This window comes from Falco naumanni, chromosome 5, assembly GCF_017639655.2.
Source record: "Falco naumanni isolate bFalNau1 chromosome 5, bFalNau1.pat, whole genome shotgun sequence".
NCBI lineage: Eukaryota > Metazoa > Chordata > Aves > Falconiformes > Falconidae > Falco > Falco naumanni.
Genome location: NC_054058.1, coordinates 1,200,270 through 1,224,089, shown reverse-complemented (window position 1 = coordinate 1,224,089; position 23,820 = coordinate 1,200,270). Strand labels below are relative to the sequence as shown.

Genomic DNA, 23,820 nt, shown 5'->3' with positions numbered 1-23,820 from the left:
CGAGAGTGAAAAGGGAGCCGGTGATTGGGCAGCGCCCTGGCGCGCGGCAGCGCTGCTGGCCGCTGATAGGCCCAGACAAGGGGGTGGGGCCAGTGCGGCCGCGCGCGCTATTCGGAGCGGCGGCAGGGCAATGGCGGCGGCAACAGCCCGTGGGGCCGTGCCGGAGGCCGCCTGGGAGTTCCGCCTGCCCCTTAACCCCGCCGACCTGCTGCGGGACAGCGGCCCCGGCTGCTATGTTGTGCAGAGGGTGCTGCCCGCTAGCGAGCTGCCGCCCGCCCTCACAGGTAAGCGCTGCCCCCGGCCCGGCCTGGGCCTACTGGCGGGTCACGGCCGTGACCGCTGCCCCCCACCCCTCTCCGTGTTTCCCTGCAGCTTTCCGGAGCGCCTTCAAGGCGCACGGCGCATTGGCAGTGCTGCAGCACTTCGATTCCCTCTACAGCTTGCTCCAGTGAGTACCGAGCGCGGGGCTGGGGCCGAGGGGAGTGGGTGCAGGGGGGCTGTGGCAAGGCTGGGGCGCCGAGGCACTCGCGCCTCTCCCCGGGGGTGTTTCTTCGCTCCCCTCAACGAACTGTGCTTGCCCTGCAGCTGCTTCCAAGCCGCAGAGACTGCTGTCAAGGAGGATGCCCTGGAGCTGATGATGTGCGGTGGGTATCCACTGTTCCTGGCTGAAGCAGAAGCACTAGAGAAGTCCCTCCCCTTTGGCAGCTCGGTGATGATATAAAGGCTAATGTGACTTGACCAGCTGGGTTGCACTCTCAGCCCATTCCAGTAATATGGGCCTGTAATCTTGGTGGACAATGCTGAGCTGTGCATGTTTGCTGTAAGGGCAGGCCGACAGAAAATCCCCTTCCCTGTGTCCCTGGAAAATACATCCTTGGGATGCATCAGCTCTGAGGGAGTATTTCTGTGAGCTGACACAGGGCTGTGGGGATAGGATGGGGCAGCGCATCCAAGGTTTGGGTTGCAGGGGGCAGCCCTTATTACAGCTGGTAAGATGTGAGCACGTCTTTGGTAATCTGATGGCTGCTTTAAGTCCTCGAAAGAGGGGATGGCTGAGGGGCCTTGAAAGGAGTTCTCATGACTTTCCACCTCTTTTCAGTGGTGTCCCATCATTCCAATGAACTTCCTGCCATCGTGCATGATTCTGGGCTGAGCCGTGTGGACTGTGCTGCTCACCTCAATGCTCTAAAGATGAACTGCTATTTGCTGACTGGCCTGGTGGATGCCTTTGAAACGGAAACTTGCAGGAATGCTTTGTTGGAGGTGAATCCTAGTGGGAAGGTAGGTGAGGGGACTCTGAGAAACCAAGTTGATAAAAGCAGAAAACATCTAAGCTTGCTATACTCTGTGGTATCTCTCATGTTATAGCTGGGTTTATTCAAACATGATGCCAGCAAGAGCAGTGTGTTACGTGGAGTACTGGTTATTTCTGTGAAACTGTATATGGTAAATGGCCAAAGGGACAATATGTGTCTAAACATCAGCAGATACTTGGGTACCCAGGCCTCTCTGGTTCACTCTTCAGTGTTTGGCTAGTACTTTGTGTGCCAGTATTTTCTCACGAGTCCCTTTCTGTGGTCAGAGGTAACGGCAACAGTCATTTGATGCAGATGCGTGAACTTTTCATACATCTTGCAGTGGGTCTCTTAGTGCTGTAGAACATGACAGTCATCTGCTTTTTTGAGGGAAACCGGGTGGTGATGGTGTTTTTTCTGCTGTCAAGCTGCTGGTGTATCGTGTTGTGTAATCTGCTTTCTAGAACAAGAAGAACCGTACCAAGACCTCTGGATCCTTCTGGGAAGAGGAGAGGGAGCCGGTCTTACAGCTGCTCACACAGCTGCTGCAGCTGGATCTCCATCAGCTTTGGGGTGGTTCAGCAGTGGATGAAGAATTTGTCAGGTATGGGGTGAAGTGGATGTAGAGGTGGGATGAGTGACTGGTTTTCTGGAAGGGAGGGTTAAATGTTAAATCTGCCAGTGATGTGGTATTACAGTTCTCTGCAGAGTGCAGATTGCTGGGTAACTGAGGAAACCATCTTGAGGCAAAAGCGATGTGTTTAAGAACCACTTACTTTTCTCGTGTAGGCCTCTCAAATTCAGGTGGTGTTTGCTCAGATTTTTTAAGGATACTGGAGAATCTCTCTGGTTTGAAAGAAATGTTTGCCTGCTGTAGTGTGCTAGAATGATGTTGGTGCAAGTTGTGATAGTGAGGTTCACTCTCTTCTGTGGCTTTAGCTTGATGACAGGAAGCTGTTACCACATCCTGGAGAATCCAAGCATCGGTCTTCAGAAGTACCGGGCCACACGGGAGGCTGTGACACATCTGCTTGCTGCAGTCCTGACTCACTATGATCACATGTTCAGTGAGTTCCTGCTCTTTTGCCTTCTTCCTGAAGCCATTCTCAGTTACTGTCCCTGATCTCTTTCTTCTCACATGTGAAAGGTGCTATTGTGAAGATCACGCAGATGCTGCAGCACTTTGAACATGTAGCCCCAGTGTTTGCACAGGCCGTGAGCCTCTGGGCCACAGAGTATGGTCTGAAAAGCCTGGTGGGTGAATTGCTAAGGTGAGAAAAATACCCTGAGGCTTGTCCTTCCCTCCCTGGCTACTTGGGGCATCCTATTCCTTGTTTCATCTTTCTATGCAGGGAAATCGGACAGAAATTTCCACAGGATCTGGCTCATGATACTTCAGGAGTCAAGGGTTATGCTACCTTTATAACTGAACTGGCTGAACAGGTTCCAGCTCTGGTGCTGGCCAACATGAGTGTTCTCCTGCATCTCTTGAATGGAGAGGTACATTACTGCAATATTGTCTGTCTGGAGAAGTCAGGGGGTGGAGGTGCTGTTAACCAGCTTTTTCTGCCTGAAAAACCCAACCCTCTTTCACAGACATCAAGTAGCCAAAACCTGCTGTTTGGAATAGGTTCTGCCCTTACCTAAAAGATGCAAAGGAAATGGAAACCATGACATCTACTGTCTGGTTGTCACTCTCAGATATCAGAGACTGCTTACTGGTCTAAGATCCCAGCTGTTGTCCCTTGTTCTTCAGTACTTAATGAGTTTGTCATTGTGTTACCTTTTCTTAAGCTGCCCTTTAAAGCTTTAAGTGTTTCTTTTATCAGTTCTTGGCTTCTGTGGACTTAGTTGGATAGCAGGGTTGAATTACTCTGTCTTCCAGGCACAATCATGTTCACCCAAGGTTAATACAAAGTCCATAATGGAGAAATTCACTTAAGGCTGAGAGCCTGGGACTTGGAAGGCCCACACTTTGGGCTGTCCTTCCTCTGGGCATATCAAATTGTGTCTTTTTGTCTGTTCCTGGTTCAACAGCTTTTCTTTTTGCAGAGTTATATGATGCGAAATGCCATTCTGGCGGCTATGGCAGAAGTGCTGGTGCGGGTGCTGAATGGTGACCAGCTGGAGGAAGCTGCCCGTGGTACTCGGGACAAGTTTCTGAGTATGCTGCGGTCCCATATCTGTGACATCCATGGCTTTGTGCGCAGCCGCGTGCTGCAGCTTTTCACTCGAATCGTTCAGTGCAGGGTAAGTGTGCTAGGGAATTGGCTTCACATCACTCATCCCTTCCCCTGTTGTTTTCTAAAGGTATTTTTGTTATCCTGGTCTTTGTTTGCAGAGACTGAAGTTTAACAGAGAAAGGCATTGTCTCTGTGTGCTGGGGTGTCTGTAGTTCCTTTTTGCCAAGAGACCAAAGACCCTAGGGTCAAGGGAACTGGGGAACAGAAATTAAATGCTGGTCTTTGTTACTGGAATAGAACAGAAGGAAGAGTACAGTATGCGAGTTCTTTTTGGACGTTGATATGGGAAAACATCACCCTTGGTAGATATACTAAGACTCAACAGGACCCTGGATAACCCAAGTCTTTGCTTACAACAGGGCTTGGATCAGAAGATAATCAGAGGTCCCTTCAGACCCAGACTACTTTTCTATAAGTCTAGAATCTCTGCCTTTTAGTACATTAATACATCTGCAGTAAAATAACTTTTTCTGGGCCTCTAGGCCTTCTCAATAACTTTGTCTATGCTCTCACTGTGTGATAGGTCCTGCCTTTGACTCAGTTTCAGTCTGTGGTATCAGTGGCTGTTGGGCGTCTCAAAGACAAATCTGTGATGGTAGTTAAAAATGCAATCCAGCTCCTGGCTGCATTTCTGTCCAACAATCCCTTCTCCTGCAAGGTAATTCCCACCAGTATGATGAGTATGCTAGATATCTGTTTGCAGGCTGAATATCTGCAGTGTGCTATAGCCTTCCTGTGTCTTGTGGGAGGGACAAAATAGCCTTTGACTCTGCAGGTGGGAGCTTTCTGGTTTTCCCAGGTTCAGATCTTGCTTCCTCTGGCTCTTCCCTCACTTGGTGTAATGGTGAAGGTGTGCTGAAGGCCAGGAGGGATGCCTTTGATTGTGGAAAAACCTGCAGCGGTTTGATTTGAATCCACTGTGGGGTTTCTTTCCTTTTGATCAGAATTAGTCTCTTAGAACATTCTGCACAGAGCTGTAGCTCTTTGTGTTTAGCTGCACCTGCTCCTGAGCTCCTGAGCCTCAGACTGATGATTTACAGGAGTTCCCATTCTAGGGTGATGTCCAGAGTCTGCTATTCCAGTTTCCAAAAACAGGGTTATCTGAGGGGATTGACAACTTCAAGCGGGCAGTGGATGAGAAAGAGTTCTAGCATTTCAGAAAAAGGAGGGTGAGTAACATACTTCTCTTTCTGGCATCTTCAGCTAAGCTGTACCGACTTGACTGAGGCACTGAAGAAAGAGGTGCAGAAGCTGCAAGAAATGAGGGACCGTGACAGATCCACAGCAGGTAGTTTCCCTTCTTCTTCTTTCCCCTTCCCAGGGCATACTAGGGTTTATTTTTCCTCATCTTAAATTTGCTCCCAGGTTCTGGTGACTTTTGTCTCAGATCTTGACTCGTGTGAGATGGTGAGGCCGGATAACTGGGATTAATCTCACAGCAGATTTTCAGATTTTCATACAGTAGTATTATAAAAGGACCATGTCGGTGTCCGTATTTAGATCAACAGTCCATTTAGCTAAATATCCTATTTTCAGCATAAGAACTGAACACCCTCTCAGGCTTCCATTTTCAGCTTTCAGTTTTCCATTCAAGTACTGCTTAAGCCATAATTTTGGTTGGGCAGATGTTAATTTTAAATTGATTAGCCTTGGACCTGGTGCTGTCTACAAAATAATAAATATCCAATGACGGTTCTCTCTTACCTGTCATTTTTTTACCCTCAGTGGTTGGTTTATTGCTGGGGGGGGGGCGGTATGCCAAAGAGTTATGGTTTATTCTTACTTCAGTCTGGGTGGGATCAATGAGAATAGTGTCTTCCAGGGCTGGCGGGGGAGAAGAAAAGTGGAATTCCTAACTTTCAGATGAGTTTCTCTTCCCATTTAGGGTGTCATTTGAGTCTCTGTATTCTTCATTCCCTCTTTTGTGTTGGGTTTTTGGTTTTTTTATAACAGCTCCAGTGATCACCTCTGAGGAAGAGTGGGAAGCAATGCTGCCAGAAGTTAGGGCTGCCACACAGCAGCTCTTTCAACCACTGCAGGAAGGGGAAGAGGAGGTGCTGGAAGTTGGGGAAACAGTGGAGAGTACATCAGAGCAAATCACTGGGCTGCTGAGGAAGCTGAATTACAAGTAAGAAGGCTCTGTAGTTTGACAGTGTTCATCCCACAGGCTGTGTTTGTCCCTTGTTCTCTGTTAAAGAAAGGTTTGAGCTCCAGGGTAGAGGGATGATTTCCAGTAACATTACTCTGTAGGAAGAGATTGGCGTGGGCACTCGGCACAAGATGCTGACAGGAGCTGCTTCCCCAGTTGTTCAGGGCAAAGTTGGATGGTTTCCCTTGCGTTCTGCCCTGACGGGTTGCTGATGTTCTTCTCATGGGCGGTGTCGTTGTCCAGGAGCGCAGCCCGCCTTACGCAGAAGGCCCTGTGTCACTTCCAGGGGAAGGAGCCCTTCAGCGGCCCCGCAGAGGAAAGTGAGGAGGCAACAATCCTGAGTGTTCTGAAGAGACTTTACACAGGTAACTGCTTCGGATCAATCTGTCTCTTCCCTAAGTCCAAGCTGATGCCATAGTTAGGCCAAAAGGCTCTGGAATGCCCTGGCCCTCCTTCTGACCTGTGGGGCTCAGTCTGTGTGTACTTGACAGCTCATAGAGCTGTGCATCTCCGGATCATCTACTCATCCAGTGGCCTGGCATTTTTGCTGGATTGGATTAGTCCTGTTATTTCATTTCTGGTCAAAAAAGTTCTGTGTTCCCAGTAGAAGTGCATTTCTGATGCTTTAATTCACATAGTATCTGCTGAGAGGAGTGTAGTGTTATTCCCAGTAGAAGTGCATTTCTGATGCTTTAATTCACATAGTATCTGCTGAGAGGAGTGTAGTGTTATCCACACGCCCGCTTCTGTCCTGCCTGAATTTGTCAGGAGTTCTGCTTGCTGAACAGGTGGTGGCACATAAAGCTTACCCTCTGCAGCTTTGACCAAGTATCAGGTTCAAGCAACCTCTTGCTTATCTCGAAGCCTCTAGGCATATTTTTAGGACTTCACATTCTTTGTCTTTGCTGTTCGTTTCAGGATAAGGTTTCCTAGCCAATCTCCTTGAGCTGATTTCTATCAAAACTGTACCATCTAAAAATATTTATAGCCTTGTCAATTCTCCACACTTCTGCAAACTTTGCTAGGGAGTAGCAGCGTTTGCCTTCTCCCTACTCTGCCCTGATTCCCTTTCAGGGCCTCATCCATCTTTGGGGGGATGCCAAGTTCAGATTAACCCCTTCAGCATTTTAGTGGAGTTTACCCCAGCTGGACCATGACTTTCTCCACCACTGTATTAAGTTGGCATTTCTATGGTGCATCACACTGTAGTACTGGAACTTACTCTACAGCATGCTGAGATTTTGTCTTTGTAGCCAAGTCTGATGGCAGAATTTGGATTTTTGTCTCCTGGCTCTTGGAAGGGGTCACTTATGGAGTGGAGGGAGAAGTGTTAAGATGCTCTGAACTGTGCCTGTTTCCCTTATACATTACATACTGCTCACCAGCGGGTGTTTGTGCTGTGCAGGTTCTTGCCCAGGTGAGAACAGTGAGGATTCTCCATGTGGCAGCAGCTCTCCTCAGGCTGAAGAAGTTGTGCCGGACAAGCAGCCTCAAACAGAGCTGGCCAAACAGGAGATGTTGGTGCAATACCTGCAAGATGCTTACAACTTCTCAGTGAAAATCACAGAAGCCCTGAGCCTGATCAGCAAGATGATGCATGAAAACTGTATCTCAGGTGTGTCAAATAACCATGGGGTCCTTTCTCCCCCGTTCAGCATTTCGAGAGCTTTCCTCTTGCTAGAGGGGAGACACGGCAGCGGTTGAGCTCCAGGGGAAGGGGGCAAGTTTGGAGGAGCTGCTTTTCACTGAGCAGATGTTAGAGGCACTTCCAGGATATCGGAAAAGCAAGCACCGGGGTTGTGTTAGGGCATGGATGGGCTTTTTAGGAATCCATGTTTTAAATATCAAGGTTGAAAATAGTTTTACAAGCCAGGTGACCAAAATTACTTTATTTATGGAAGCTCCCCTGCCTCCCATGGGAGGGGATGTGTGTTCATCGTCTCGGCTGAGGTTCTCCCAAAGTAAGCACGGCCAGTGAAGCTGTCCTGTTGCCTGCTTTGTGTCCTGATGCAGCTTCAGCTGTTATGCTGGCCGCAAGAAGGGAACTGAGCAGCCTGTCTTGTCCACCTCACCTTTCCTTAAACTTGATATGCTGTAGCTAAAAGCGATCCTGATCAACAGGTTCTGTGGCCTGGTCCTCTTCAGTGCTGTCACGAAAAGTGGTGATGAGTAGGCCTTTGAGTTAATTCAGCTATTCCTATTTAATATTAGAACTACTGTATTCAGTTAGACTTTTTTGAAGTGCTTATCATAAATCAGCACCTCTGAGGACACAGAGGGGCGCAGCTCTCTCCTCTCCCATCCTCCCTGGTCCATCTGCTTGCCAGCCACTTGCATAGCTCTGGGATACAGACAGGTCTGAGCACTACAGCACCCTAGCTTCTTGCACACACTTTGGAGGTTTCGCCTGTATTAAGGACTCATGTGTTAGCTGTGATAAGCATCTGGGCTTTCCCAGCCAGTTTGGATGTCATTAGCTGTTTGCACACGCAAAAATGAACTTTTGAGTTCAGTGTCTTTACAGGTCATTTGAATTTCAAGGCTGAGTGTGTGCCCCTCACCTGATGCTTAAACACCTGGGGTTTGGTTTATTTTTTTCATGGCTGTGCAGATTTTACTGGCTTTCCACCTCCCTGTTGTCCCGTGCTGTAGTGTAAGGAAGGCACATTGAGTGTCTGAACAGCTGGGACATTTTGAGACATTGTCTCCAGTTGGAGATGGTGTGCTGCTGGGTGAGGGGGTGGTAGTAAGGGATGTGCTCAGATTTAGATTTCTTTTTTAATTAAAGATTTAAGATTCGAAGATTTAATTTTATTTTCTATGTTGAAAATATGTATCTTCTGGTGTGGCTAGAGACAGGAGAAGCATACCAACTTCTCTGATAGGGGGTCTTTATTCAGATCTATAAGTTGAAGGCTTATTCTGGTGTAAGCTCCCACTAAACCAGGGGTCAGACTCTATGAACTGTTCATTGTACAGTCCCTCTGATCATTACTGTGGCTCTCTTGTGAATGCTCTCCAAATTAATGTTTTTTCTTGTCTTATGAGCAGAAGACAAGTATATTTCAGGAGTACTCAAGCTGGAATCAAAAGCATTGTTCATTACCCCATTTATGCGTCAAGTAACTTGATTTCTCTGGTTACAGCATTGCACTGGGACTTAGGTTCAGCTGCTCATCTGCTGTGACTATGAGATTTTTTTCTTCCTGTCTCCCAGAAGAGAATTTTATTCTTTCTCAAACGTGGCGTCTGTGCTCTTCTAAATGTGTCAGATTAGATTTGGTTGTAATACTGTTAACCTGTACCTGTTTCCTCCGGGACATCTACATCTTTTTAATAGTAGCCCTGTTCTGACTTGAGCCCTCTGCAGACAGTAGCAGTGATCTTAGATGCTTGTAGGGCTTGCTGTGAGAGCAGTATGCCTATGAATTTGTTTTAATGGCCTCTCCGGTAGGGTATAGGAACGAGCCACACTAATGCAACTGTTCTTTCCTCTGCAGTGGTGCAGGAATCCATTGAGTTCCTTGTGACAGCCTCACAGTTTGGTGTGCCCCAGGCAGTGCTTGGAGTCCGCAGGATGCTCCCCCTCATATGGTCAAAAGAGCCTGGTATTAAGGAGGCTGTGCTGGATGCCTACAGACGGCTCTACCTGAGCCCCAGCGGCAAGTCAGAGAGGTATGGCCCTTCCTAATCAGAAGAGGGTTTTTTCTCCACCCAGCTCAATTCTTCTTTTGGGGAGCCGTTGGGAATGGGTTATGGGCAGGAAGAGAAATCAAAGTTGCCACCCTTCAGGCTGAGCTGAAATGTAAGGTTATGTAGCTGAGTATCCCAGTCTTCCTGTGGCACCTACCACTGAGCTTCCACTCTTGGTTTGTTGTAGTGTCCATGTGTAGGAAATTCATGCAGCAAAACTCTGTCTGAGGCCTTACAGAAGGAGAAGCTGAGAATTATTTTAAATTGAACTGTTATCAGGCACTGACACCTAACCATCTCATAAATTCACTCATACAAAGCACTGCACCAAGATATGTGTGCCCAAATGATCTGGGTAGGGTCTCTACAGAGAACAAGGGGTGCCTGTCTTCTCAGCAGGGTTCTTGGTTGGCAACAATTAAGTGAATAGTTTAGATGGCTATTTCAGCCCCTTTGGGAGTCAGCTGTTGTTATGGAGTCATCCCATGTCCAAGAGTCTTGCTCATTTCACCTTCTGTGGGCAAAGTTGTTGCTCAGTGTTCCCCTGGTTTGGGTTTCTTATGGCTGTCGTCGCTCCTCCTGCTGGGATAATGAGAGGAATGGCATACAGTGTGGGCTGAGGCTGGAGCTGTCTGGCTGACGCCAGGGCTCAGGTCTTTTGCTGACAGGGTATGCGTGCTGTGGCCTTATCTGAGTGTAGGCGTTCTGCTTCTGGTGTACACAACACATTCCTCAGTGTTTACTGGTTTTCTTTCTGTCAGTTTTGTCCTTGATTTTTTTTCAACATACACTGTTTCTTTATCCCACGTTAGTAGTTATTATTGTCATCTGGGTGCTTTCACACACATTTCAATTTGTATTTCATTCAGACTGATGTTAAACCTCTTTGTAACAAATCTCCACATGTGGCAGGTGAGAGGATGTTAGTGGGGTCTTTGCTGATCCTTATTCAGGATTTGGGGTTGGGAGCTGAGTACTGCTTGAATGCTTTTTTCTTCCACGCTAGAGAGGAGCTGTGTGTCCTCTTTGTTAGCTCTTCTTTCTTAGCGCCTGTTGGGTACACATGCACTAAGTAAGTGTGATCCCTGGTGAGATGCACCATACTTCACCCTCATATGTACCATCAGGGCAACACAAAGTATCCACTGCTGCTTATTTCTTCTTGATAGTATTGCCTGGAGACGACTCTCCTGCAGTTTGAGCTCTGGCCTTACTTGTTCACAGAGAGTTTCAGTTTCTTGTGTTCTAGGGAAAACAGTAATTTGACTTGTAGTTGAGAGCAAACTGGGAAGTGGCTGGTGGGTGCCTCTTGTTGAGTCTTTGAGCACAGCTAGGAGCAGCAGTGCACAAGGCAGTGGACTTCTGAGCCCGTGGCGTGCTCATTGGAACTTAAGCTGGGTGACCTGGAGGATTCCAGCTTGTGGAGGGGGAAGTCTCCAGGGATCAGCTCTATTATCTAACAGATGTCCTTGGCTCTCTGAATAGCAGAATAGAAGCAGAATAAAAAAACTTTTTCTTTACCTTTAACTTTTTAAATTATTATTTAATTTCATTTTATTTTATTTTATTTTATTTTTCCCCCTTCAAAGGGCCAGAGCTCAGAGCCTGGTGCATTCTTTATCTCTCATCATGGTGGATGCATCACTAGGAACGATACAGTGCTTAGAAGAAATAGTGAGTACTTGCCTGGGTTTGGATTATGTTTGTGATCTTAATGTCTGTTACATTAAAATGGTAGGCATTGCAGTTAATGTCTTTGTTGGTTTGAAGTCCATCTTCCTCTGCCTCTCCCTACTTGTTTTATTGCGTTTCTTTTCCAGATTTCAGAGTTTGTGCAGAAAGATGAAATAAAGCCTGCTGTGATCCAGCTGCTTTGGGAACGATTCACAGAAAAATCTCAGTGCTCGCCACTAGAACAACGTGCTGCTGTGATCCTGCTGGGGATGATGGCACGGTGAGCCGTGGGCCTGTGGTGTGGGAGGGTTATGTGAGTGGGAGGATGTACAGGGAGTCAATTTTTATCGAAGAACTGCAGGTGCTGCATCAGGTGACCCTTTTGTTCTGCAGCTTCAAAAACAGTAGCCCTGTCATGGGGTAACGAGGCCTGGAATTAAACATAGTTGTGCTGGGTCCCACCAGCACGGTCTCTGAATGAGTATGACAACATACTTTCTCTGTATTCTGAATGTCCACCCCTTCTCGGAGCTCGCCGTGCCACAGCTCTGCAGCTTTGTGTTTGGATAAGAGCAGCAATAAGCTGCTGAGTAGAGATGTCTGGAGCCTTTAGCATGAGGGAGGGAAATGAGTCCGCTTCCCTTTCTGGAGGCAAAAAGAGTGTAATTGCACTGTAAGGTTTTAATTTCTTCAGTAACCCTTTGGTATTTAGCTTACCTGCTGATTTCTTCTTGCTCTTCCTACTTCAGTTCTTAATCAGTCAAAACTAGGCCTGCGTAATGATAATCCCAAAGTTCTTGGCTCTATTGCTGGGAGCTGTTCCTGGGGCTCACAGCCAATTCTGCAATTTGACAATTAGATATTCCTTCCAAGGTATTTCTACCACCCCGTTCCATGTGCTTGTGGCAGAATTGTAGACATCTCAAAATTAATATCCTTCCCTAAAATCATGGGATTGAATTCTTTAGGCTTCTGAGATATCCCGTGAGACCCTATGTTGAGTCCATGGCGGGGGGATGAAATAACAGTATTGCTGCCTTCACAAATCTGCTAAGGGAGGTGATTTTGCTTTTATCCTGAAGGTGCCCCGTTATAAACTTTTTAGATCCTCCTTTTAAATACATTCAATTCTGTTCTTCACTTCTTCACCCAGTTAATTTTATATTCCTCAGATCAAGCCTGGTCTGAGGAATATACAATTCTACCTTTCATAGGTAGAAAGAAGAGCGGGGATGTGGGCATGGGCTTTGGAGTTGGGGTGTTTTTGTGTTGTTTTGTTTTGCACAGTAGGGGAGGAAGTGGCACATGTCACCGATCCTGAGCTGCTGGACTCTTCTGTTTTGCAACATTTTTCTTTGTCTTGCCCTTTTAAGTTCTTCTTCTTTCTGATAAGAAAAAGGAATCAAGAATCTTATTTCTTTGTAAAGAGACAGTGTGTCCAGTGTTCACTTTGGAGAACTTAATCTCATAGTGGAGTGAGGATTTTACAGGCTTCTGTGGAATATTGCTTGATTTGGGGTTTTTTTTCCTTCCCTCCTCTTACTCAAACCACTGCCTTCTGTAAAGCACAAGGAGTATTTCTCTTGGTTATCCATACTTCTGTAAACTTTCAGCACCAACTCACGTAACACCCCCATCGCTTCCATTCCATAGAGGGAAGCCAGAGATCATAGGTAGCAACCTGGACGTCTTGGTGACAGTAGGGCTGTCTGAGAAGGGATGTGAAGACTATCGCCTTGCTCAAGAAGTATGCAACGCCATCTCCAAACTTGCCAGTAACCGTAAGGTAAAACTCTTCAGTTTCTTCTTGAGCTTGTCCAGAAAGAGAGTTATCCAGAAACAAAGAAGGGGGGCAAATGGTTTGTATTGAGAAGAGAGAGAAGTGATTAAATTTTTACCAACTGTGAAATTAAGTAGGTTGAGACCATTCATCAGCACTGTCTGGAAAGCTTAGCACACATCAGTGAACATGTAATAAAAGAATTTTCATGAGGCAACAGGCTGAATTCAATTAGTAAAGAGTTCATTGCACAAAAAAATCTGTTTTCCTTTCAATTTTCTTCCTCAGACTCCCAGTTCTAAACTGATTTGTGTTTCCTCAACCATGAAGCCCTTTCCTCTACTGATGTTTTCTGGTGTTGTGATTCTTTTGCTCTCCCTATTAACTGATATTTGGGAGTTGTCAGCTGTACAGCTGAATATAAAACATGAAGTGTTTTCAAACCTGTCCCTCTTGTACTTAAAACAACATGATGGTCCACAGCATCTTTGTCTGGGGAAAAACTTTATACTTTTTTTTTTTTTTTTTTTTTTTCTTAAATGCACTTGGGGGTAAAAAAAAACCCTCTGTGTTTTTTTGACTCAAGCATTTAGGGTTTTAGTTCAGGAGTTCCTGCATAAAAGCAGCCCTCTTTCACACAGCACCATCACTGTGTGTTTGCCCCTTCCACTGAGGATGTTACTGCAGGACCTTCATGAGTTAATACATATCACAACATTCTTAATCGTTCTGAAGACAGTTGTAATTCAGTTTTAGCTTGGCTTAACTCTGCAGTAAAGTTTGTCTACACTTCAGACCCTTCTCACATACACTTGAATGACTGTGGTAGCTCTTCCTCCCTATCACCCCACACGCACAGAAATTCAGTACAGAGAGCAGGATTGTAGTGAACTGAGAGATTCTGTTTCCGGCTACTGAAAGCTGGTAACTCCTCAGGTAGCGGCTTGTTTTGGTCAGGTGTATCTTGATCAGGCAGATACAGATGTGCTGGGATATCTCAGGCATTGTCGTACTTGGTTTAGTAGTTCTCTGGGTTATCTTACTCCCAACCTAAAATGTGGTGGGACTGATACAGAGTCAGCCTAAGTGTGAGGTGATGTTGGGTCCAGAGCTATCCTCTGTCATTTCTGATGATGGTTCGCTTTTAAACAAAACCTGGAGTACCCCTAGGCAAGGGCATCTGATTGACGTACCGTTGGTAACCCTGAAGACGCTCTAAACATTTCCTTCTTTGCTCATTGTGGAGAATGAGTAAATAATATCAGCTTTTAAAAGAGTCATTTTGAGATTTCAAGAGTTATTTTGATTTAAGGTGAAATAGTGGAACTGCCTGGGTTGGCCTGGGATTATCATTTGGCCAAGCATTAAATCCACCCAGTGTTTGCCACCATGCCTTCAAAAGTGACAGTAATGTCCCTTCTGTGTGTTCAGTTGCAGAGCATACGGGCTGTCCCTGCCGTGGGCCTTGCGTGGCTTCGATTGGCATTGTGCATGTGGCAAGGTCGAGCACCAGGAAGGGCACGGGGGGATCTCTTATGTGGTAGGAGTAACTCATCTGCTCTCTCTGCAGCCAGCGCTGGAGCAGAGCAAGGCACCATTTCGACTGCCACAGGACCACATGCTGTTTGCTTCCCTGAGTGAGACTCTGAGCAAAGGTGAGCCTGAGTCAGCAGTAGGTTTGGAGGGGATGAAGCTGGGCTGTGAGGCGGCCTGTGCTGTCACTGTTACATGTGGTACACTGCTCTCTCTTCTCATCAGGCTTCGCCCAGCCAAGTGGTCACTGGATCCCCTTCATGGAGACAGCAGTAACGCTCATATACAAGCTAGCAGAAGGGGCAGGGGATATATGTGCTCACATCTTGCAGATGTGTAGTCAGCAAGCTCTGGAGAAGCTGGAGGAGGCTGATGGGCAGAAAGCTGGTGAGGAAAAAATCTGGTGAAGGAAATCTGTACCCATGGTTTCTCATGCTGCGATTGGGTGGCCTAGAGTAACTGCAGGAGGAGCTGGGGGACTAGTTGGCGGTGTTGGTGTGGAAGGGTGCCAGTGCATGAAGGAGTCTGTGGAGCATGGAGGTGGGTTATACAGTGAAACTTGACAGTAACCAATGAGAGAAGAGGTCTAGATCACCACTGACCTGTAGTAATTTTTCTCCACTGGATCCAGGGGTTTCTCCCAACAGAGTCTCTGATGGTGCTGGCAGCCTCCCCACATTCATGCTGATGCACCTGCTGTCCCTTGTGGGACAGGTGGCACTGCAGCAGGTACAATATTTGGAAGTGTCAGTGAGCACAGAGCTACGCAGACGACGATGCCTCAGAGAGGAGGAGAAGTCCAAGAAGCATTCTGACAGCAGCATGAAGAAGCAGAGGCCCTTGGTGAGAATTGAGGCGTTTTTTTCCTATGGGCAGCTCTTCTAGTGTCCCAGCTACTGCTATGGCAAACTTCTGGAGAATGCACTCCTGAGGATGCAGGAGGCCTGGGGTAACGTGCGCTTTGGGAATAGAAATGGGCATGTGTTGGCCAGGATTGACAGGGAGAGCTGAGGCCCTTGAACGATCCCATTCAATAGAACTCTCACATCAGTCTTGGGTTTTGAAGAGGCAAAATAGAGGGAATGAAGGGTGATGTCCTGGCCATGCTTATCTTCCTGCTTCAGGCAAATATTTCCGTCCCCCTCATCACTTCCTTTCTTACCAATGCAGTCTTTTGCAATTGCTGCTGGTGGTGAAGAACACCCATTTGTGCCCTGAATTTTGGAAAAGGGCTTCTGGAACCTTGGTCCATAGGGTTTGAAGGTCCTATCCTTTCTCAGGTGGTAATGATGAAAGTTTAATAGTAACCTTCTTAATGGGATATGTATGATAGAAATACCATGTTTGGTTAGGGTTACCTTGCAACATTTTCCAGAGTGTAGCGAGGCTGACTTTCTAGGGTAAGAATAGAGAAAAATGTGCATCCCTAGGTATCCAGCCTCTGTTAGATGCCTATACTGCTATGTCCAGAGAAATTTGTAGTTAGTTTCCTCATCCACCCTGCTTATCAGTGTCACAACCATTTACTAGACAGGAGGAGGTTACGATGAGATTTTCCAAGAAGCAGCAGTGGGACGCAGAGTTGGTCCTCACGCAACATGCACATCTCTCTTCTTCCCTTGTGTTGCTTTTGCCTTGCTTTGAGGTTTCCCATAATCTTACTCACAAGACCAGCAATTCAAAGTCTGCTTTGAACTTCGTGCTTTTAGGGTTTGCGTCTCCCTGAAGTTGTGCCAGACTCTGGCATTGATGCCAGGTGTGTCCTAGGTCTGTCTCAACATACTAGCTTCAGGAGCTTCGGCTTTCTCTTTTTGTTGATGTTCTGTGACACATGGCCTGGCAAATCCTGGGGTACCCTGCACAGCTTCATTCAGTTCTCAGGGAAAAGTGGGTTATAGAATTCTCCATCAGTCTATTCTCAACTCTAGTCGTGCTGCTGGTAACCTGCATCCACCTCTCGCCTGAGAGAAGAGTACTTTGTGAGGGGAGGGGTTATTGTTGCCTGTCGTCATCTTTACAGTCTTCCCTTCTGCACAGAGCACAGGCAATGAGACCACTATGGAGGAGGAGCTGGGCCTTGTGGGAGCCTCAGCGGATGACACTGAGGCCGAGCTCATCCGCAGTATTTGTGAGACAGAACTTCTAGATGGTGAGTGTGGCTGCCCCCGAGGAGCACTGTCTGCCTGTGTGGAAGAACAGGTACAGTGGGTAACAGATCCAGAAAGAGGAAGGCTGTTTCCTTCAGAAGGAAACACTGTGATTATTTTTTTTTTTTGTCTGGTGTCAGTTTCTACACAGGCTGTTTCTTTGCCTTTCTGGAAGTGTTTTTTTCAATGGTGAAAGTGAGTCAACGAATTTCTGTAGTTTTGCAGGAGTTCTGGGATAAACAGAGTAATTGTTCTTAGAGGGATGCACAAACAGCGCTCTCATACTTGCTGTCTTTATTCCCACTCTCTAGATAAGCACCTGCTCTCTGCCTTTGTTCCACTGGTGCTCAAAGTCTGCAAAAACCCTGGGCTCTACAGCGATCCGGCGCTCTCGGCTGCTGCAGCCCTAAGTCTTGGCAAAGTCTGCATGATCAGGTAATGGCTGGCTGCTCCGGTGCCTCTTCCCAGCCTTCCTGGTACTAAAGCACAAGCAAACGTTGCAACTCCTTTCCTGTGGAGAGAACAAACACAAAAGAGCGTTCATAGATTTTCTTTTTTTTTGGTGTGTCTCTGTTCTCTGAGAGATGGAATTTTGGTATGAATGCCTTCTTTTCTGTACCCTGTCTCATCAGCTCTGAGTTCTGCAGCTCCCACCTGCGCCTGCTGTTAACAATGATGGAGAAGTCCACTCTGCCTGGTGTGAGATCCAACCTCATTATTGCAGCAGGAGATCTGGCCATCCGTTTCCCCAACGTGGTGGAGCCTTGGACATCACATCTCTGTGCCAGGTAACGCTACAGTCATTGTTGGAAGAACACAGGTGATGAGAGCTCTGGAAGGGTGACACTGGGCCTCCAGAAGGTGAGAATGACCCAGGAAACCAAATCTGAAGGTGTCAATGTAGAGAGACAAGAGACCTGGGCTGTAGAGTAGGCTGTCATGGGTACCAGTAGCTTAGAGATACTCGGCTGCTTTCTGCAGTAACTGTATGGTTCTGCCAGGTTGCGGGACCCCTGCCCAAGCGTGAGGCACACGGCTGGACTGGTGATGACTCACCTCATCCTCGAAGACATGATCAAGGTGAAGGGCCAAGTGAGCGAAATGGCAACTCTGCTTATAGACCCAGAGGAGGCAATCATGGGACTAGCTCACAACTTTTTCAGTGAACTCTCCAACAAGGCAAGTGGATGCTCACGGACCTTAGCTGACAAGAGTGGGGAGGGGCTGGTGGAAGCTGAGTCAATGATACCAGAGCTGAGTCCTGGAGAAGATGTGTTAGTGGTGCAGAGCAGCTGCCTGTCCCTCTGTGTTGCCTAGATGAGGGCAGATAAAGGAAATTGTGCAACACAAGTTTTGTTTCAGCTGTGATGTTGCTGAATTTTACCTCATCCATTCGCATCAGAAGGCGGGTTCCAAACCGGTGCCTCATCCCTTTGCTTTCTTGTGCGTGCCTGGTACAGGGCTGGGAACAGTTCTCTGCAGCTTACCTTGAGGCTTTACAGCAGAGTTCCCTGACCTTAGGGCTCAGGCAGTGCGCCATCTCTGAAACCTTTCAAAGTTGTTCTTGGCTGTGTGATGCTGAGACCCCTAAACTGAAGGAATTACAGCCCAGGCAGGTGAGAACAATAGCAGCGGTGCCCCCTGTACACCATCTGCTAAGCGTGAGTGCCGCCGCGGGCCCTTCAGAGTCTGAGATTTGCTGCCTGAGCAGCTGCAGTGGTACAGGGGCTTGCGCCACTAAAAGCAGAGCCAGCCGCCTGGCTGCGCTAATTCCTGTCTGCAGCGCCTGTGACAAACCCTGTCAAAGCAGTGGGAAGGGGGGTCTGGACGGGCCTCTTCAGGCCAGGCGGGAGGCAGTTCCTTGAGCTGAACTGCTGTGTGTTTCCTTTATCAGGAAGCTTTTTTGTTGGGTTGTGACGCGGCTGGAAAGCGAAGAAACTGCATCCAGGTCTGCCAAAGAGCAGAGCTGTCGCAAACCAAGGGTTGCAGTTGTTGTTAGCTTGGCAATTGGTTATTTTCCCCCTTAGCTTCAGCCAAGTAGTTCTGGATGGGTTTGGCTGGCTGTGTACAGCTAATTTCAAAGAGCTGATGTTTTTGGTCAGTAGATTTGGGGCGGGGAGAAGGGAGGTAGCTTTAAGTGGGCAGGTTATCTGGCTTGACTTAAGCTGTCCTTTGTAATTCTGTATCTCATGTAGAACCCTGTATTCTGCACAGGATAACGCCATCTATAACCTGCTTCCAGACATCATCAGTCACCTCTCAGATCCTAACTGCGGCATAGAGGAGGAACCCTTCCACACCATTATGAGGTATTCTAGGGTTCAAGAAATCTCTTTTGACTAGGACTATGTTTATGCAAAGGGGGTTGAGATCCAGGGAAGAGAAACCACAGTGACACAACACGCTTTTTCAGTTGTTCTTGATCTGATTTTTTCAGTCTGTATCTGAAATGGAGTCATCCTGAGAGGAATCGGTTCTAAAGCCACCTAGGTGGGGGTGAGGAGAAGCTCCACAGAGTTTCTACTAGCTCGTTCACTCTAGAAAAGGAAAACAGTTGGGTTTATGCATGGAAACATGGATATGCAACATGGGAGAACACAACAGATTTTAAAGACTCTGCTGCCTTTGTCATTTTGGTGGCCTACTGGATTTTTTTGTAAGCAATTTTAGTAAAGCTGTAGTTAAAGTAACAGGTTTGGGTTTGCTGCTTTGGTTTGGGTTTGGGTTTTTTGTTTTGGCCTTTTTTTCCCCATGAAACCTTACTCCATAGTATAGAGACATATTGAAATAGTTCAGTCTGAGGGTATTGGTTGCTCATAGACAGCACAAAAAATGTCTTTAGTGGTAAATTATAGAAATTTTCCTCTTATATCTGAAACTTAAACATATGAGGGTTTTTCTGAGTTGCCTGAATCCCTGTGGATTACAGACGGGACTGCTGGACAAAACAAGAGTATTTCTGTTGCTGAAGAGGAGACCAATAAAATCTCCAGTGACTTTTTTTTTTTTTTTTTCAACTACTCTTTCCATCCACTGGCTATTTTAGTGGTCACGTTATTTCTGGTTTACAGATAGGGAAGCATTGGTAGTGCTGGTGAGACCTTACCTGGAATGCTGCCATAGTTCTGGTCATATGAGTTAAAGAAAGATGAATTGATGCTGGAACAAATGCAAAGAAAGGACTCCTGAGGATATGGTCTCTGTCCCATATCTTAAGAACGAAGCTTGGTGTAGTGGTTGTAGACATACCAAGGACTGAATGAGGATGCACTTAGAGCAGCTGCATTGAGTCCAGTGCAGCCTGACTGAGCTTAAGTTAGCAGAAGTGTTGGTACAAGAAAAAGGGCAGCCAGCAGGACCTTCTTAATACATAGAAGTTACTCAATGATTTCTGTGAGGACATCATGCAGAATGCAGAAGTACTTAACTGTGTTGAAGACTATGTCTCTATTCCTCAAGAAACTAAGAAAAACATGATCAGGTTAGTGGTTAAGTTTTTTTGTTCCCACTTCAGTGCAAAGTAACACTCACTTTTGCATTGATTCAAAATAGAGCAGCGTACCTTCAGCAAATTAGTAACAGAGAAGTCACAAGAACAGTTTTGAAGGGGAAAAAAAGTAGTGCGTGCCACCCCACTCCTCTCAAGGCCTGCTTGTCAGACATGGTAGTCTGCCAGGGCAACGTGTGCAGTGAGGAGGTTGTCTGGAGGTGTTGCACGCTCTTAAAACTGGATGGAAGGAGCAGATCAGAAGTCATCGGTGCAGCCTTTTCAGCATCCCTCCGCCTCAGACCCTGCACAGCCATTAGCACTTCTTACTCCAGACCTTCAAGGGTCTTTGCGTGAGCTGGATTTCTTAGTTTCATCCTAGGCAGGTGCTATTACACAAACATGCAGTTTTAATTGTATGTTTTGTCCTAGCAGCTGTCCCCCAACAGGGTCTGTGATTAGTATTTTAAATATGTACATATGCCTGTAGCTTCTCCTGAACTAAGTCTGAGGCACGCAGAGCTCTCTCATCATCTTTGGATGGCCACCCAGCTGATCACTGGATAGGATAGCTGCAAACATCCCATAGTGTAGGCAGAAATGCAGTTTCCTCTCTGGGCTGTCAACTTTGCCTTTTTTTTTTTTTTCCTTCCTTTGCAGACATCTCTTCTCATACATTTCAAAAGACAAACAGAGAGAGAGCTTGGTGGAGAAACTTTGTCAGCGATTCCGGACTGTCAGGTGGGTTGTAATCCTCATTTTCCTGACAAGCAAATCTGCTTCTTAGGAACTGTTGGAAGAAACTACCTTGTATATGGTGGTTGTAACAGGGTCTCATCATATACTTCATGTGGCAAAGAGACAAATGCTGACATAACCTGGATTAGGTCCCTCTTTCTCCCCCTCCCCATCTTCCTCCTAAAAATACATGAATAAATATGTATAAGGATTCTTCTCTCATTACACTGTGACTGGCCCCTCTCCCTTCCCTCCTTTCTTAGGAAACAGTTTTGTGACAATGTAGATCTGCAGTACAGCTGAGCAAGGAGACATCCCACGTGGGGGTTTTAGGCACCTTTGTGGTCCTTCTCCACAGGCTCTTCCCTTGCATCTCAGCTAAGAAATCAGATCAGCGTGTCCAGCTGAGGCGTTGGGGTCCCCCAGCACCCCTGTCCAGGGCGATCTCAACCATCTAGCTGGTACCGGCCTCTCCTTGCTCTGTGTGCGTGTGCTGCTCAGTACTAACTCTATGCCTGGGACTCTGCTTTCTTATTCAAGGGCTTGTGCCGCCATGGGCTTAGGCCGTGCTTTGCCGGCGAGATGTGCGTGCCTGGCTCATGGTGCTGGTGGCAGAGTATACAGTGCAGGACCCACCCCACCACCCTGGGGTATGGTTTTGCTTCCTGGGTTTCGGGGGGGGGGGGGGGGGGTTGCTGTTGCTTCTTTCCCCCTGCTCCCCAAGCTGTAACTTCTCTGACGTTTTCTTTTTTTAGTCTCCTTTTCTAGGAAGAAAGGCAGTAGAAATTTATCTGCCTCTCTGTCATGTACTTTCAGTGACACCTTCGTTTTACCTTCCACTGAATTTGGCGCACCCTGCCTTCCTCCGTTCCTGTGATTTTTTTTCTTTCTCCATCGTTGTGTCTTTGCCCCTGAGGTTTAAGCTGTGCCTGCTTATCTTGGCCATTTGTACACAGTGCCTGGGCACGTGGCCTGTTCGGCTGCCTCAGGGAGTTGCATATTCCCCAGAAATATTTGGATTTTGCTTTCTGAGCTGGAGTGGAGAGTAGCCCCTCTCCAAAATTGCCTCCCAGGAACACTGGTGAGCTCTTCACATTTGTAAAAAAAAAATGTGCATGTGTAAGCCATGTCTAGCTTTGAATAAAAACGTCCTACTATTTCTCTACCACAAAGATGATCAGTTTAATGCATGCTAGTGGTAACGCTAGAGCAAGACTCTCACTCCAGGCTAAAACAGGAGCTTAAAAAAAGACTGTGCAGCCACCGTCACCTTATTCAGCATTTCTGGAGTTCTAAGCATAGCAACATGGCAGGTGTCGTTCAGACTGTGGATGTGGAACCAGCTGGGTGCTGCAGCCTTGTTCTCCATCTCTCTGTGTTTGGACAGTGCATTTGGAGAGACTGTGCAGGACAGACGTCTGGCCCTCTGCTGTGTGTGTATTAATAAGAGGGGCTTCACCCTAGCTCTTTGTCCTCCCATTCCATCACAGTGGGGTACATTAAGGATGTTAGTCTACTCCCCACTCCCTTTTTTCCCCCAGTGACTTTTGTTTTAAATTCAGTTGAAATGAGGCCCTTCAAGAGGAGTCCTCACCTCAGTGAGTGTATTTCTTCCTCATAGCCAGCAATAACTTCTGACACTTCTTAAGAGAGTGATTGTGTTCTTTAACAGTGAAGCCTTCTTGGTTTTGTGACGTGTCAGATCAGTGTCTTCGATGGCACACAGTGGTGGCTGCGTGCGGTGTGGCACTGCACTCTGACCTGTAACAGAGCAGCCTGGATCTGATACTCCGCAGGGCTGAAGCACCTGCAGGAAATGCTTTATCCTCGCATGCTGTAGTTCTAGGTAGGACGTGCTCACCCGTACATGCCCCTTTCCATCAGAGCTAATGGCAACCTTTGTCTTTCCCAGGACTGACCGTCAGTATCGGGATCTATCCTACTGCCTGACTCTGCTTCCCCTCTCGGAACGGGGCCTTCAGAAGCTGCACGACAACTTTGACTGCTTTGCAGACAAGCTCCAAGACCCAGCTGTCTACAGTTGTTTCCAAACTCTGCTGGCTCGATTCTCCAGAGCAGGCAGCAAACCTGAGATTAAGGTAAGGATGGGGGCGGGGCAAGTGTCCAGGCCAGGAAAACGATCGCTTTTGACATGCAGCGATTGGGAAGCCTTGCAGTTCTCCATTTTAAGCAGGCTACTCCTCACCCCCAACAATTTATCAGAGAACTTGATGGAAGTTCTGCTATGGATGTAATAATTCTCTGTCCCCACCTCTTTTTTTTTTTTTTTTTTTTTTTTTTTCCCCACTGTGTTCCATCTCCGTCAGGCTCTGGCTGAAGACCTGGAGCAGAAGCTGTCTGCCTCCCATAATCGAGGGCTGGATTCAGCAGTGACATGCCAGGAAGGTAGCGCAACTCCAGTGACAGAGGCGACCAAGCAGAAACCCACAAGAAGTATGTTCCTTCCGTGAGACTGCAGCCTTCCCCCTCATCCTGCAGTCCAGCAGAGACACCTAGGGACTTTTCCTCACCCTTACAGACGGAGTGGCTGCTACCTTTCTCTCTTATTTTTTTGCTTTTTTGCTGGTTTGTTTTCTTGGCAGGCTCACGCCACCAGCCCCTGAGCACAGCCAACAGTGGTGAAGATTTTGTCACGCCTCATGCCTTCCAAAAACAGAAGTGTGCCCAAAAGCGCCGTCCGTGCAAAAAAGCTGTTATCACCTTCTCCAGTGATGAGGAGAACAACTCTGAGGACGGTAAGCCTTTGTACATTGTGGTCAAAGGCAGAAAGTGGAAAAAGTCTATGGGTTTGGCCCAGTAGGGATGTGCCTTTGGAAGTGGGCAGGTGTGGAACACCGCCTGGGTTGCCTGTAGACTCTGTGTTCAAGGCAGGTAAGTGCTGGTTATTGACACATTTTATTCCCTTTAGACCTATTGGCAGAATTAAGAGAGGAAGAAACCCCCACCAAAACAACTCCCATCACCAGATCTTCAGCGCGCCGGGCACGCCGAGGCAACCATCTGCCACTGTCTTTTGACTAAAAATATAATTCACTTTATGCCACAGTCGTCTTCTCTTGT

The 23,820-nt window shown here is 47.1% G+C and overlaps 1 protein-coding gene and 1 non-coding gene across 2 annotated transcripts; both read left to right on the top strand.

Annotated features, from left to right (window-relative positions):
• Window positions 1–11: 11 nt before the first annotated feature.
• NCAPD2 (non-SMC condensin I complex subunit D2) lies at window positions 12–23,805 on the top strand. Its single transcript, XM_040594693.1, has 31 exons — window positions 12–284; window positions 373–448; window positions 586–644; window positions 1,100–1,281; window positions 1,760–1,899; window positions 2,235–2,362; window positions 2,443–2,566; window positions 2,648–2,795; window positions 3,348–3,545; window positions 4,062–4,196; window positions 4,742–4,826; window positions 5,492–5,666; window positions 5,931–6,052; window positions 7,093–7,302; window positions 9,188–9,362; window positions 10,970–11,054; window positions 11,201–11,334; window positions 12,708–12,840; window positions 14,405–14,489; window positions 14,593–14,754; window positions 14,999–15,210; window positions 16,405–16,516; window positions 16,826–16,949; window positions 17,147–17,302; window positions 17,516–17,693; window positions 18,729–18,823; window positions 20,662–20,742; window positions 22,652–22,838; window positions 23,067–23,193; window positions 23,343–23,495; window positions 23,669–23,805. Exons 1-31 carry the CDS (start codon window positions 131–133, stop codon window positions 23,779–23,781), a joined length of 4,248 nt encoding a protein of 1,415 aa, XP_040450627.1. The 5' UTR covers window positions 12–130; the 3' UTR covers window positions 23,782–23,805.
• Window positions 705–1,025, top strand: LOC121089697. The gene has a single exon (XR_005828324.1). It is a non-coding gene; the product is annotated as a small nucleolar RNA U85 (small nucleolar RNA).
• Window positions 23,806–23,820: the final 15 nt, after the last annotated feature.